Source organism: Drosophila santomea, chromosome 3R (assembly GCF_016746245.2).
Source record: "Drosophila santomea strain STO CAGO 1482 chromosome 3R, Prin_Dsan_1.1, whole genome shotgun sequence".
NCBI classification, from domain to species: Eukaryota; Metazoa; Arthropoda; class Insecta; order Diptera; family Drosophilidae; genus Drosophila; species Drosophila santomea.
In genome coordinates, this window is record NC_053019.2 from 3094100 (window position 1) to 3109021 (window position 14922).

Consider the following 14922-nt stretch of genomic DNA (forward strand, 5'->3'; position numbering starts at 1 on the left):
TGTTTATCGAGTGGAATCGATGTGCGGTTATCGCAGTATCGGCCAGTGGCACACTGAGAGAAAATTAAACAAAACAAAAATTAAATAGCATTTTATTAATTATTTTACCCTTTACGTTACCCTTGAAGTTATAAATTATAAAGGTTCAAAAAAATGTTAATGTGTTGATTTGAAGTGACACTTATAATTACACTACATATTGTTGGAATTTCATAAATTATTGTTATATTAAATATTAATTTATGCTTAAGAATTTTTGTTTAAGTAATTTTATTTTTCTCAAGTTTGAGAGGCTCTGGAGTCAGTGCTGAGCAACAATTACTTTATTTCGAATCTGACACGTGAAGTTAAATAAGTTTAAATATAGATTTAAATTTATGGATCGGCGCTTATTAACAATAATGTATACGGGTTGATTATCCGGTTATAACCCTTTAAAACCAAAGTAATATCCCTTATCAACACTGTGTATTTGAACAGCTGTTTGGCCTGTTAATTCTATGTACTATTTTTGAAACGACAATTAGGGTTTCGAGACCAACAACTTGGACACCCTTTTAGTTTGATCCCCATCGAACAGCTGACAGACCTTCGGACCCGTTAGATTTCCACGATCGCCCTGCATATGATATCATATCTCCCATTACAACGCTGCAGTTCGATCAAACCGGTTTGTCGCCTTTCGACTTTTCGGTGGTCTCAGTTCACGTTCATTTCCCAACCAGTCCAATTGCTTTTATTTTGCTCGGCTGCCAACGAAATCGTTTAAATCCACCCACCTCCATCCTTTCATTCAGTTCGGCTTGGGAATAGCAGCATGAAAAACGTTTTGGATGTAATGTCGTTGCAGCAGCACGTGGAGTCGAACAAGGCGCAGACCATGAAGCCCATCGACTATCGGTAAGTTGGATGATTCAACCTAAAGATACCACCATGTATATCTGTGCCACCTGTGCCGCAGCAAACTGAACAAACCCGGAGTGGTGCCGATGTACATCTTTGAGTGCGCGGCCAAGTTGAAAATGAAACCACTGACGGCAGCCTGTGCAGCCATAGTGTTCCATCGTTTCTTCCGGGAGGTCAAGCCCAGTGACTACGATGAGTTCGTGAGTATACCATGCCCCAAAATCGAACCCATCTCATAAGATCAACCCTCTGGAATCCTCAGCTCATTGCCGCGTCCTCGCTGTACTTGGCTGGCAAAATCAAGGAGGACGAAAGTGTTAAGATACGCGATGTCATCAACGTGGCATATTGCACCCTGAACCGGGGCAATGCTCCGTTGGACCTGAACGATGAGTACTGGTCGATGAGGGACGCCATTGTCCAGGCCGAGCTGCTCATAACGCGCACCCTGGGCTTCGATCTGAACATAGATCTGGCCCACAAGTACTTACTGCACTACATGAAGACCCTGCAAGACTGGGTGGGCACCGAGGTGTGGAACTCGGTGCCCATCGCCAAGGCAGCCGCCTCCTATCTGCAAGACTTTCACCACAGCGCCAATATCCTGAAGTACAAGCCCACCCATGTGGCCATAGGATGCCTCTCGCTGGCCCTCCAGACCTACGGCATTCAGGTGCCGCTCACCGACGAGTCCGACGAATCCGCCATGTGGTACAAGCCCTTGGTCAAGGACTTCACCAGAGAGAACCAGTGGGAAATCATCGAGAATGTGATCGAAGTTTACAAGCATGAGGCCTTCCTGAAGGCCGCCTAATCCCTCTGAGACTGTCAAAACCATTCCTTCTTCCATCTGAACTTATTTATTTCCCATCGCACCTCATGAACCAATCTTAGATTTTACTAGACGTATGCTCAAATCTCCATTGCATTTACTTCCCCTTGCCAAAACTAATAAATCTACCGGGAATGAAATGCTTCTGTGCTCGGAGGGCGACAGTACTTTTACCTATCACCGGAGACGATAGATATATTCCTAACGTTTAATTATTTATACAATGATTCAATAAACGATTGTTCTGTAAAAATTATATTTTCCCTGGGTCTATATGATTATAAAGTATTTTAAGATTTTTAGTTTTGGCGCATTTATCACAGCATTTAAAAAAAATAAAAATGACTGTACCTTTAAAATGCAAAATGACAACCACTATATTATAAAGAATACAATAATATTATCATATCGAAAATTTAAACACTTTACAGAAATATTAAATAAGATAATTGTTATTAACTTTAACAAAATATTGAAATCAATCGCTCTGGTAATTATTACTTTTCCCAGGGATGGATGACAGCCCTATGCCCAAACTCAACAGTGTTGGCTAACGCTAGCATGTACAAAAACAATGCTAGTTCGTAAACAAAACATATTTTTTATACATTACTTTGCCAAAGCGAAAAAGCAAGGACAATATGCGTAAGACGTGGGTGAAGAGGGAGAATATATACTTCAAGCCCTTCTACAAGCAGAAGTCAAAGATGTTCCTGCTGCTTATCTTCCTGGTGGGGATTTCCTTCATCGCGTATCAGGTAAGAGTCTGGCAAGGATTTGACTGCGCAAAGAGTTTAATGTGTAACCAATAACGATAGGCCTTCTCGCTGAACCAGCTGCCCGGAGTGCCTGCTCCTTGGAATCTGCAGCAGATCAAACGAAAGCACCAGCAGATGATGCAGTCTCTGGGCAGCAAGCAGCGCGACGTGGACGACTTCGATGGCGGAGGAGGGGATGCAGTTACTTCGGCAGGCGGAGAAACATTAGCTGTGGCTGGCCACGAGGATCCAATCAAGATTGTCAGGTAAATAGATGGATGGATTCTGGCTGGATTCCTGGAATTCGTAATCCTGTTCCTTTACCTTTAGGGGCACAAGACTCTTCGACTACGACGCCTACAAGCCCAACTTCGAGGGCAAGTTCCGGTGTCTGGATGGCTCCAAGGAGATTCCGTTCGATCACCTGAACGACAACTATTGCGACTGTGAGGATGACGGCAGCGATGAGCCCAGCACGAATGCCTGCACCAAGGGGCGGTTCTACTGCCGCTACCAGAAGCGTCACATCACGGGCCGGGGCCTGGATGTCTACGTTGCCAGCAGCCGAATCAATGACCACGTGTGCGACTGCTGCGACGGCAGCGACGAGTGGAGCACGGCGACCAAGTGCCCCAATGACTGTGCGTAGTTGCAGGCCGACGAGACTCCCATTCCTCTTCCAACTCCTCCACCTGTGCACCCAGGACACCAATCTCAAGGATGAAGCTGTCTGGCGCATCACAAGCGATATTTTTTGTACGAGTACAATAGAATTGTAATTTATTTTAAAATAAGTAGATTGAATAAAAGAAACAAATTCCAAGAAGTACAATGGGGCCAGTTCCAGTTTTCACATTCAAAGAATCCGATGGTCGCATCCTTCGCTGTCCACGCATCTCCAAATGATTTTATGTGTTCAAATTGTTTAAAAGTATAATTAATTTGGCGCCAGCGCAGCTGTAAGATGAAATCTTTGGAGACATGTGAAAACAAGAAAATTCGCCATTGCTCAAATTGGTCATTTTATCCATATATGTATGCTTATTCATTTTATTACCAGACTCACAAAAATCAGTAGAATTTACATTGGGAATTCTTTTTTGTTTTTTGCTTGGCTTTCTCTGCACCTTTTTGCTTTCAAATTCGCAGAATTTTCATTTATAATGTTTAATTTACATCTATGACCTTCTGTAATTTTAGATAATAGGGTTCTTGCCTAAAAATGTTTTGTGCATTTTAATCCGTAAAATGTACACCGACAAACTCTAAAGCAATTTTGAACTGCAAATTCTACAAGGTACGAAATTTTGTGTGTAATTATTCCCTTATATGCACAGTAAGTTTTACTGGATCCTCTCGGTTTGCTGGCTTTCTTGTCTTGGTTGGATAAGCGGAAGCGGCAATGATCTCCATATCAATATATTTAGTTTAAGGAACGCGCGCCATTACAATTATTTCTCTGATCTGAATTGGCGAAATTCGCTTTATTCGCATTGAGTACTTCTTTGACTTGCCCAGCACAATCAGAAAAAACTACGTCTATGCCTGGCGAGAAGATTGCTATCGCCGCCGACTCTCGTCTCACAAATTTGATACTTTGCCCCCAGTTTGCGATGGAAACCGGGGATCAACCTAAGTAAAGTACATTTTTTGTTGTGGTTTTCTTTTCAGTTGCAACTTAAAGTAAGCTTACGTACGCTAAGTAATACTTAATCAGAGGGCTTGTGGGTATGTGATTTAGGTTGTTTAGATTTATGCGCCTGTGCGGATGATGTATAAATTCATTGGGGTACTTAAAACGAAAATTGCTTTAGACACGCTACGATTACAGTGGTTGCTCTACGAAGTTTATATCATGTGCGCAAATCACAAATCTTTTTCATTTACAAATAAATAGCATGGAGTGTTTTTTAAAATAAGAGAGGTCTTTAAAATCAGCATATATATAAATACACATATATATATATTCGGATTATGTATATTATTGCACTGATGAGATTTTGCTTTCAGTTTAGGGTGAATTACGAAAATGAGATGAGCAGAGATACAAAATACAAACAAAAAAATGGGAATAAATAAATACATATACAAAAAAAGAAGGGACGAAACACTGGACATATAATATAGGACGTGGAAAGTGTGACTCAACTTAAGCTAAGTGCTGATTTTGCTGGTGGTTCTAAGAAACGTTCTCTCGTACAAGTATACATAGATATAGTTAGGCTACAGATCTAACGGCAAAGCGTATAATACAATTTCTGCAGTTTGCGTTTCGAGCGACACTGATGATGATGGTGGTGCGAGTAGTGATGTGAGTGGTGGTGGTGGTGATGCCTGTATGTTGCCGGATGGTGATGATGGCGCGTCTGTGGCGGCTGCTGCGGTTGCTGTTGTTGCATATGGCTGTGGTGATTATTTACAAGGCTCGCGGACGAGGCGCTTAGGGCCACCGCCGACGAGATCAGGGCCGCAGCCAGGCGCGAAGAGGAGGCCAGGGCGAGCTCCGGAGCGGCAGCCAGCAGCTGTTGGTGGTGATGGCGCAGCTGCGCCACCTGCTGACGCTTGAGGGCGGCGGTTCCCTTGCGCATCGCATGCAAGCGACGCCTGTGGTGATGCGGATGCAGTTGCAGCTGTCACTTTGCCTCCTCGCCGGCTTCCAACAGATTGTTGCTACCATTGTTGGTGGCGGCAACCGCCGCCGAAGACTCACTGTTTCCGGCTCCCTGCTGCTGCTGGATTTGCTGTTGCTGCTGGTTGAGCGCATGGACGTGCTGGCAAAAGGCCTGAAGCACCTCGAAGTGGGTCATCAGATTCGCCGGCTGGTTGTCGTAGTGTAAGTGCCGGGTGATCGGCGCATTCAGCCTCCGTAGCATCTCCGTGAATAGCTTCTCCTCCTTTCTAATCCAGGGACGACGATCATCCTGCACCTGATAGGGCGTCAGGTGGACATGGATGTTCATGCCTGCTTAAAGAGTCCCACTCGTTAGTTGACTTAACTTGACATTTGCTCTCTCCACTTACCCATCCGCGTTAGTGTTTCCAGCAAACTTCGGGATGTGATCCATGTGTTCTTTTGGCCCCCGTGGCCGCCATCCAGCCAGTACATGTCTGAAATTCGGGAGAGAAGGCGGCACATGCTGCTGTCGTCGGGCGTAAGAGTTTTAAGATAGTGAAACTCGTAGATGAACTAAAAATAAAAATGAAAAAGGAGATAAGTAAGGTTAGGTTAGGTTAAGGCCACAACCCTCAGACTCCGATTCAGCGTTTAGATGTATACTCTTCCCGCTTTGTCGACACTTCTGAAAAGGATGGGAGCTGGCGCATTGGCGGGTGGGTCAACTAGTTAACGAACCAAACGCGACTCACTTGATTGAGCACGACGCAGCCCTTGCTAAAGCCAATCAGCACCAGCTTGGATTTGTCCAGATTGAGGTTCTCCCGCCACCAAAGCGGATTGCTGTCGCTGGTTGCCGTGCATGTGGAGGTGCCCATGGCCGAGGCTGTTGTTGCAGTGGCAGCAGGAGCCTGCCTCGTACCACAATCGTTGTTGTAGTGCTCCACATTGTTGGTGGCATTTATCGCCGTAGTAGGAGAAGTCATTTTTATGGCCGCCGGCGTTTGCTGCTGCTGTTGCAGCTGCTGGTTGTTCATTTGCTCTTGGTGGTTGTTCACACTATCATCGTTGCCGCCACCGCCGATGTTGCCATTATTCCCAGACACATTGTTCACTGGCTCTGGCACTTCATTGCCCACTATGGGAAATATTACTGCCCCATCCGCGTCCACTGTGATATTCTCCTGCACCTGCAGTATGTCAATGTCCATCTCCTGGCTGCTGTCGTTGGCCGGTGCCGATTGTGAGTTGGACTCCGAGGTGACCGTGGCATTGGATAGCGTTAGAGCTGCGGCCGCAGCAGCAGCAGCCACTGCCGCAGCAGCTGCCGCTGCCTGGGCGGCCTGATCCAGGATTTCGTTCTCTGGTATGGAGATCAGGCGCTGCGATAGATTCTGAAGCAGTCTGTGGGGATAAACATTAGTTTTCATAAGAGCTCTCTTAAATAGTACGCTGTGCACCTACTTTTCTAAGTGCTGGAGGGCATGGTTCATGGGCGTGTGATCCGGAACTCCTGCGTTGTTGCCCCTCACAAAGTTGTCAAAGCAACTAAAGGTCTTAAACTCCATGCTGCACGGGTAAATGTGGATTTTTTAGAGAAATTTAATATTAATATATGCAAAAAAAAACTCACCGCACGGGCCGGATGACGATTATGTGTGACCGGGGAAAGGCCTCGCGCAGGAGGATAGCCGAGTTTTCGAGGTTGTACTTCATATAGCCCCGGCTGTCGCGGTTCGTCTCCATGCTCTCCGGGAAGTCCTGGACGTCTCCACCAAAGTAGATTATGGCCGTGGAGTCCTCCGGCACGTGCACCGAGTGCTGGCGCACAATCGGCGGGCAGTAGACGATGTCATTGGCCCGGTTCTGGAATCCGGCCACGGAAAAGATGCGGAATGGGCCGGCCGAAGTGCTTGGCGTGCACAGACGCTCCCCGCTGCCGCCGCCAAGCATGCCCTCGAAGTTACGGATCCGCTCTTGCAGTTGCAGGAATTGATCAATGGTGAGCTGCAGGGTCGAATGGGTTCATAAGGGATTACTTGCTGGGCAGGGCAAATGAGGGATTAACCACCAATCGCAGCATAATTTTCACAGCTCACACACAAAAGCTTGTTTTGAAAACATTCCCAAACTGTCAAATCTATAAGTACCCCAATATCTTTCTAGATTTTTAAATAGAATAACTGATGGCATCCAAAATCTATGATGTACTTCATTACTGGTTTTTAACCCTAAAGGCAAATACAATCTTATAATAAACTTGCTTTTTTTTTTTTGTTCCTTTTAGATAGAACAAGTTGGGATTAGTGATATATAAATCTAATTAAGGGACGCCGGTTTTGAAAACTTTGTAAATTACTCGCCGCTTCTAACTATCTATTTGTATCCTAGTAGTAGTCATCCTCATACGCATCCCTAGGATTTCCGCAGCAGCCGACGAAACGCAGCCGAGTATCCTCCATGCAAAGTTTGGCATCCTCGCGCATCTCGCGCGCCTTTAGGCGCACCTCTTCGCGCATCAGGTTGCGACACATGGCCACCAAACCCATGCCCAACAGCATGTAGACAAAGTTAATGGCCAGTTTGGAGTGCTGATCGGCGGCCACGGACTGCAGCTGGGCCAACTCGGCAGGATCGGCTGAAATGTCTTCCTGCAACTTTTGCGTTGCCGCATTCACATCCGCAGTGGTGGTCAGCGAGGCACCCGGTACAAAGTCGCCAAATCCAATCTTGCACAGCGAGGTCATGCAAAAGTAGAAGCTGTTCAGTAAGCTCCACCTCTCCCAGTTGGCAAACATCACGGTGCCGGTGAGGACGTAAAAGAATATGACCCACAGACATGCGGTTGACGGTACAATGACCTTTTTGCGTGTCAGGCTGACACCGCCCTCAAGGGCGTCCATCCGATCCAGGCGCGGGTGCTCCTGGGTGCAGTCGTGCAGGGATCGGTAGAGGAACTTAAACGATCTAGCCAGCACTCTGCCCATGTTGAGAAAGTACAGAATGTACAGGGGTATGCCAAAAGTGGCATAGATCACGGTGAATCCTTTGCCCCACGGAGTTCGGGGCACCATGTTGCCGTAGCCAATCATGGTTATAACCGAGAGACAGAACATCAGGGCAGCCGGAAAGCTCCAGATCTGCTCTGGACTTCTTCCCACATAGCCGTGTTTGACGACTCCGGCTATTTGCGCCTGGTACTCCCTCAGTACCTTGTTAGTGGCCTCTGTCCAGAGCCTTCGATCGATAATGTTGTGCTCCTCCGTGATGCTCCACAGCTGCTGGGAGCAGTTCTGGCGCAGCTCCATCACAAGGCCAGCCGTCTTGTCCTCGAACTGCCGCTCGATGTGCATGAAGGCGAATGCCCCACAGATGGCATAGATTACGATCAGGGCGCCCACGCCCACCTGGGTGCACATAAAGGTGACGAAGTTCCGGCAGCAGCGTTTTACCCGTTTGCGCGGCTGGTTGCTCGGCGTAGAGGAAACACTCGATGCCCCTCCCATGCCCCCAGCTCCACCGGGAGATGGTTTCCTCTGAAATTTGCTGGCCATTTCAATAGCTCGTGGATTGCATAACCGATTCGACGGACTCCGGATATCTCCCTTCTGGTCGAAAGGCCTTAAAGACCGACGGTGTGCAATTAATTGGACAGTTATCGATTCCCAATCTGATTTAGAGCACAGCGAGTGTGGAAATCAGCAAGTTGTCTAAAAATAGACCCACGCCTTTGCACGGCATATTTTCCACAAGATCAAACGAAAGATTTTCCCGACTGCACACAACCGATCAATGCGGGCGCCAAAATTCAACTGGTGGAAATCTGTTCCGAGGGAAAATCTCTCAAGAGCCAGAGAGCAAAAGAGCGGAAAAGCCAGTGGAAAGGCGAATTAATGGAAAACAAATATTGCGGCTCAGCTATTTATGCCAGAAAAGTGCTTGCGGTTCTAAATAAGGCCATTTACGTCAAAATTATGGACGGGGCAATCAAGACATCACTGTGGTGCAGGTGCAATATAGAGCATTTCTGAAGCGAAAAATAGTTATGATTTGGTGGACTATGACTAAGCATCTTAAAGTCCATAACTTATTAAGCATCTTCTCACTGATTTCGAAAAATACATTGAAATACCCAATAATATGTTAATATGTCATAACGACTAATGGGAAGATCAGCAGAGATAATAATAATACACCTTCATCATATACATATGTGCAATGAAGAGTGTAAATTTTGTCCTAAATAAAGATTTAACTGATGTTATCTCAGCAAAACTAATTTTATAAAAGTTCCTGTACAGAAGAAAACTCCATGGAACAGCAGGAATATTTCGACGTTGGGATACACATACATATTTTTCCGACAATTTCGCGCAATTAGCAAACCCTAAAGATGCACCTCCTTACAATATTTTCGCAATTTTCCGAGAGGGATAGACGGCACTTTGATTAACGACGGTGTGTGTGGTGGAGCAGACGGCGAGAGCTTTTGGGAATCTCGGAATCGGAATCTAATTTAGTATCAGATTCGGGCACTATCTTTACGGAGAGATGATAAATCAAAACGGGGAAGAGCATCCGCCATCGGGTAACAACAATAAAAACGGGGCCTGCCAAACAAACTATTCGTAAATATAAACAAAGAATTAAAAAACGAAAGCAGAGAACGCACTCAAACACACACACACGCATGCATAGGCGGCTGTGCTGATAGAGAAGAAGAGGAAGAGGGATCAAATACGCAAAAACGGAGGGTGAAAATGCGTAGCGAAGAGATAGATTTTTTCAATACCAGCGCACTCGCACTCACACACACACGCACGCTAACTCGCTGCTGCTGCACACTCACACTCACACAGTTAAAATTTCACAAAAAGTTTATGCAAAATTTTCCGGTGGATTGCACTTTGCAATTACCGTTGCAATTCACCTGCACTTCTCCGCTACTTACGCTGTTTATTCTCGTTAATCGTTGCGCGTGAAAATTTTGGCGTTCTGACTGCTCTTCCCGCGTATTTCCCGTATTCCCTCTTCGTCTGTTTTTCTTTTATCTTACGTCTGTGTTTTCGCGACTAGAGCAGCCAGAACTATCGATGGCACTATCGGTGCTTTGTGTCCGTCGATAGTTTTGGTTCTATTGGGGAGCGCAAAAACCAGCCGTTTTTTATTTTTTATTTCCCATTGTTTTATCCTCATCTGCACAGTATTTTTAATAAGTTTTGAATTTGTTCTTAAGCGCCTGGTATATATATAGTTGCTACCTATCGATATTTCAGTAAACAACTTAACTTGCGGTCACTCTGACTGAGGAAAATCGATTGTTAGAGTGCCCAGCGATCGCATTTTGTATAATCATTGAGCGGCATATCAGGTGGCAACTCTAAGTTTGGCGGGCTCATCTTTAACATTCAAAAAGTTAGAAACATCAAAACTACGGAAAATGTTTTTGACATTAAGTTGATTTATTCCAACAATAAAATAAAATTCGTTTGACAGCTTTTATGTAAATATATGTAAATATTATGTATTTAGGTTATAAAATGAATTATTACAACAACTAAGAGGCTTGACCTAACATATTTGTGTACTTTTTCACTAAAAAAGATTTACTTGCTACTTTTTTTTTGGTAAATATATAGTTTCAAGTTCAAAATGAATAATTTTTTTTTAAATTTAAATTTATATTTTACAAGAATAATGTCATTTGTTTAAAAATAACTTCTCGCTCCGTTTTGTTTCTGGATTAAATATATTTTATATTAGAGCATGAAACAAATTACGGCAGAATATAAAACAACGATAGATGTGTTACTGTAATATTTCTATAAATCTGACTGTTGTTAGCCTGGCTTTGAAATCTTACGTCAAAATACAGCAAATTGCAATAATTTTAATAAAAATAAATCATTTTTATATTTTAATTTAATTCCACTAATTGTATAAATATTTAAACTTCCATTGAAACATAAATTCTTAAAAATCAATGTAAACTGCTAAACTGACATTGACAATTTTAATTTTGAAACAAAGAAGTCGAAGGAATTTGTACATCAACTTTTTTGTTATCTAAACAATAGATGAAATCCGATTTATACATTTACTTTAACATAAATTTAAAAAAATTGTTTAGAATTAATGAATTTAAACAAATATTTGTTGTGAAAGACAATGCTTACTTTCAGTTTACTAAACCTTAAGCCATAACTTGATTTTTTTGATTTTTAAAGGATCTGTACTTTTTTCAATTAAAGGTACTCATTGATTCAATCATCGATGCATAAAAATTCATTAAGAAAGCATACTAGCTTTTGTGCAGCGAAGTAAATGTACTTTTACCTATGGCAGCAGACAATAGCTATTGAAATACCTTTATAGTTTAGCTTACCAAGTTCGACCAATTACTTACCTCGTCACCAAAATAGCAATCCACAGAGGTTTTGGTGTCTGAAAAATGAAATTTCCGTCCGCAACTCCGACCCACACCATAAAATCCAAGGGCTCCAATCCCAACCCCAAACCAAAACCCAAACCTAACTATTTGAATTGTGCTTCCAAGTAGGGACGTGGTCATGAAGGGCAGAACATGAAACGAGTGTAGTTGATATATGTAATAATAATAATCATAAATTTTATTTGGTTTTATTCGCTGCTTCGCTTGACATTTAAATGCTGCTAGTGAATTATATTTTGATTTTAATTTGAATAAATTTGAAATATATATATTTGTTGCTTGATATATATATATAGATCTAATGGATTGATTTATTTAAATTGGTAGACGACGAAAACTGTTAATAATATTTTTCATTGCCGCAGTGTGCCGCGATTTGGCCACTGCACTGCAACATTTGTATTTGTATATTGATTAATTGAGTTTGTAACTGTAGAGGAAAAATAAATTACAACTCGCTGTTGTTTTGTATTTGCGCGTGACGATTGTGGATCATATGGAATCTGTGATATATATATTCCAGACCCGATTCCACAGAGCAACCCTTTATCCCCCAATCTTTGGTAGCTCTTCTTCCAATCGGCCGATTACAAGTGGATGTATAAAAATATTTCGGTTACGATTTATGCTTATTTATGGAAAAAGGTTAGAAAAATCCAGCTAGACTCCTTTTAGCTCCTTTTAGCTTCTCTAGTAGTTTGCTTATCGTTTCTGACTGCTTGGTTTCGTTTGTTTTTTGTTTATAATTTCATATTTATTACATTTTTGGTACATAAATCTGTGTGTAGTAGTGGGTTGCCTTAACATCTGTGCTATTTTTGCTTTCTTGTTTTCAATTTTGCGGTAGTTTATTGGCTTAAAGTTTCTCAACTCAATCAACTTATACCTTATAACTAAATAAAATTATGATCTCTGTGTGTACATATTTTCGAATGGATATATACACACTCACATACACGTAATTTAAAATTAGGAAATCAAAAAAGATTTTAAAGTTAAGTAAAATAGAGTTTAAAGAATAACTAGAAAGTAATTTTATACATTTTGTGCTTTGGACCGAAAGATAACAATTTTGAATAGTTCTATAACAAAAATCCTCTAAATAAATATGCAAAAGGCAGCCCCCTTAGCCAAATGTTGCTACTCCCTTAAGACATATCATCATATTTAGTTACTTTTTATTTACTTTTTTTTGTAAAGTTTTGTGCCAAAAATATCACATTTAATTTTATGTTTTATGTGTTATGTTATAGGGGTTCTGTTTCTAAATTTATTTTGCGTCGAAACATAATTTTGTCTATCACAAAATGTTTAAAATTAATTACTTTTGCCGTCTCTGCGGACAGATAATCGATTACAAAATAGAAATAATCCGTTCAATTCCTTGCCAATTGAGCAGACTAATAAGCAATTTAAAAATATAATTTATATAAATTTTTCCAATCATTTCATTTTTTTGTATATTTTTGTGATATGGTTTTTTCTTGTATAGCCCTCATATCAACTAACTTTCTTTCCTTGTGGACTCATATACGTTTAGTGTACTTTAACTAAGTAAACGTTTGACCATAAATATAAACAAGCTTAACAAAAAAGTGAGGTGGTTCAAGTGGTTCGAGCTAATCCTAAAATCTTCAACTTAACGCGTAGGACAAAATTAAAAGTGTGATAGAGAACACAAAAAAACAGAGGGAAACATTGGTAAACATATATGTGGTACTTTATGTACTATATAAGTGCTAATGGTCTTCGTAGACTAAAATTAAGCAATCAACAATAAAACTGAAATGCATTTGAGGTATATGAAAATTTCTTTGTAGTTGGTTGAGTAGCCCTCATCCGTTGCCTACTCTGCAGAACATATCGGTTAACACTACGATCTAAACATTAAACAGTAAAGTAAACTAAAACCTAATGTGACCTTCGTATGAGTAGTATTTGTGGGTGACTGTTGCTGTGGTGGCTGATCCTCATCCTCATCCTTATCTTCATCCGCATCCTCCTCCTCCTGCTGGTGACCCCGCGTGATGGGGTCGTGACCCCGGTCTGCTGACCGAGTCAGCGAACCATGAATCAGCTCAAAACAATTCTCCTCGACTTTCTGTTTCTATTATTAGTGTAGTTATTACATTATAGTTTTAGGAAACAACATTTAGAAACCTTCGAAACGGTTTGTTGTGGCTGTGGAAAACTTTTCCGCCTTCGCTGCCCCTCTATACAGGGTATATCCTTCTCCTTGACTCGCAACTGAAACCTTTTCCTAATCTGCCTTAGTTATACACATTTATAAATTGATGGGACGATTGTGTCAAAGTTTACCAATAAGTTTAGTTAAGATTATCAATATACTTTTGTTTTACGCGTTTTGCCATAGCATCTTCGGTTCTACTAGGTTATGGTTATTGCTTGGATAGCTAGTGGGTAATGTACAGACGACGACTAAATGCAAGAAAAATCCACCTAGAACTGCAGCGATTTACAATAAACTATCGCCGTAGCTGTATCTACTGCTGTAGTTGCTATAGTTGCTGATGTAGTAAGCTGGTTGCTGTTGCTGCTGATGCGGGTGATGCTGCAGCTGATGCTGCTGTTGATGCTGCTGTTGATGCTGCTGCTGCTTCTGCTTATGATGCGGCTGTTGCTGCTGCTGGTAAAGCTGGCGGTGATGGGCTGCACTTGGGCCCCGGCCACGCCCTTAAATGGACGAGTTCAGCTTGAGCAGGCGGTCCGGATGCTTGACCCGCAGATGGGAGCGCAGCGTATCGATCCTGCTGTAGGTGGCTGGGCAGTAGGGACACATGGACCGCTGGGCGGTGTGGGAGTGAAAGTGGTGCCAGCGGTTGGTCACCTCCTTGCCGCAGGAGCGGCACCGCCACATGGTGCCCGGATCGCGGGACGGCGTAAACATGTTGTGGTACGACATGGTGTGATGTGAGTTATGGCCTGCTGCTCCAGTTGCTCCGCCGGCTGCTCCGCCGGCTCCCACTCCTCCCGCTCCGCCCGCTACCGATCCAGCTCCTCCGGCACTGTTCTGCGCATTGCCCGATCCCTGATTACCATAACCAAGCGCCGAGGGACCGTTGTGCCCGTTGCCGGCGGCGATATAGTGCAGAGGATGGTACTCGCGTTTCAGGGCCGCCGACAGGTGCATCCCGAAAGGGGGCGGCGGGGGCGAGGCCGACGACGAGGTCGACAGGGGGGTCGACAGGTGGTGGCGGGCGCTGGTGCCTGCGGTTCGAGAACGAGAAATAGAAGAACAGAACACACAACAGCCCGTCGAGCGGGACGAAAATCAGCCCAGAGAAATAGATTTCTTTGATTTTTTCAATTTTTTGTTTGGATTGGTTTTTTTTTTGTTTTT

At 43.0% G+C, this 14922-nt stretch overlaps 6 protein-coding genes across 7 annotated transcripts in view; 2 read left to right on the forward strand and 4 right to left on the reverse strand.

Annotated features, from left to right (window-relative positions):
- Positions 1-568: 568 nt before the first annotated feature.
- Positions 569-1991, forward strand: LOC120454570 (cyclin-Q). Its single transcript, XM_039639968.2, has 3 exons — positions 569-900; positions 962-1106; positions 1169-1991. The coding sequence occupies exons 1-3, from the start codon at positions 818-820 to the stop codon at positions 1718-1720; spliced, it is 780 nt and encodes a 259-aa protein (XP_039495902.1). The 5' UTR covers positions 569-817; the 3' UTR covers positions 1721-1991.
- A 303-nt stretch (positions 1992-2294) lies between these two features.
- LOC120452974 (glucosidase 2 subunit beta) lies at positions 2295-3322 on the forward strand. The gene is made up of 3 exons (XM_039637470.2): positions 2295-2496; positions 2557-2762; positions 2827-3322. Exons 1-3 carry the CDS (start codon positions 2380-2382, stop codon positions 3143-3145), a joined length of 642 nt encoding a protein of 213 aa, XP_039493404.1. The 5' UTR covers positions 2295-2379; the 3' UTR covers positions 3146-3322.
- A 200-nt stretch (positions 3323-3522) lies between these two features.
- On the reverse strand, positions 3523-5084 carry LOC120452975 (alpha-2C adrenergic receptor). The gene has a single exon (XM_039637471.2). The coding sequence runs from the start codon at positions 5082-5084 to the stop codon at positions 4728-4730; it is 357 nt and encodes a 118-aa protein (XP_039493405.1). The 3' UTR covers positions 3523-4727.
- Positions 5085-5129: 45 nt separating this feature from the next.
- Positions 5130-7254, reverse strand: LOC120452971 (UPF0565 protein C2orf69 homolog). 2 transcript variants are annotated; one of them, XM_039637467.2, is made up of 5 exons: positions 6744-7254; positions 6575-6679; positions 5863-6514; positions 5518-5683; positions 5130-5461 (listed from the first exon to the last, which is right to left on the reverse strand). In XM_039637467.2, the coding sequence occupies exons 1-5, from the start codon at positions 7061-7063 to the stop codon at positions 5130-5132; spliced, it is 1575 nt and encodes a 524-aa protein (XP_039493401.1). In that variant the 5' UTR covers positions 7064-7254. The 2 variants fall into 2 exon arrangements, with proteins under 2 accessions (XP_039493401.1, XP_039493402.1); XM_039637468.2 differs by having other exon boundaries at positions 5130-5458; positions 6744-7063.
- A 192-nt stretch (positions 7255-7446) lies between these two features.
- On the reverse strand, positions 7447-9229 carry LOC120452973 (potassium channel subfamily K member 15). Its single transcript, XM_039637469.2, has one exon. The coding sequence runs from the start codon at positions 8662-8664 to the stop codon at positions 7498-7500; it is 1167 nt and encodes a 388-aa protein (XP_039493403.1). The 5' UTR covers positions 8665-9229; the 3' UTR covers positions 7447-7497.
- A 2603-nt stretch (positions 9230-11832) lies between these two features.
- The window catches only part of LOC120452969 (sex determination protein fruitless), a 134102-nt gene continuing 131012 nt past the window's right edge, over positions 11833-14922 (reverse strand). Inside the window, exon 8 of the mRNA XM_039637464.2 lies at positions 11833-14789. Within this exon, the coding sequence (XP_039493398.1) occupies positions 14257-14789 (533 nt within the window). The 3' untranslated portion in view covers positions 11833-14256. The remainder of the gene's footprint in view (positions 14790-14922) is intronic.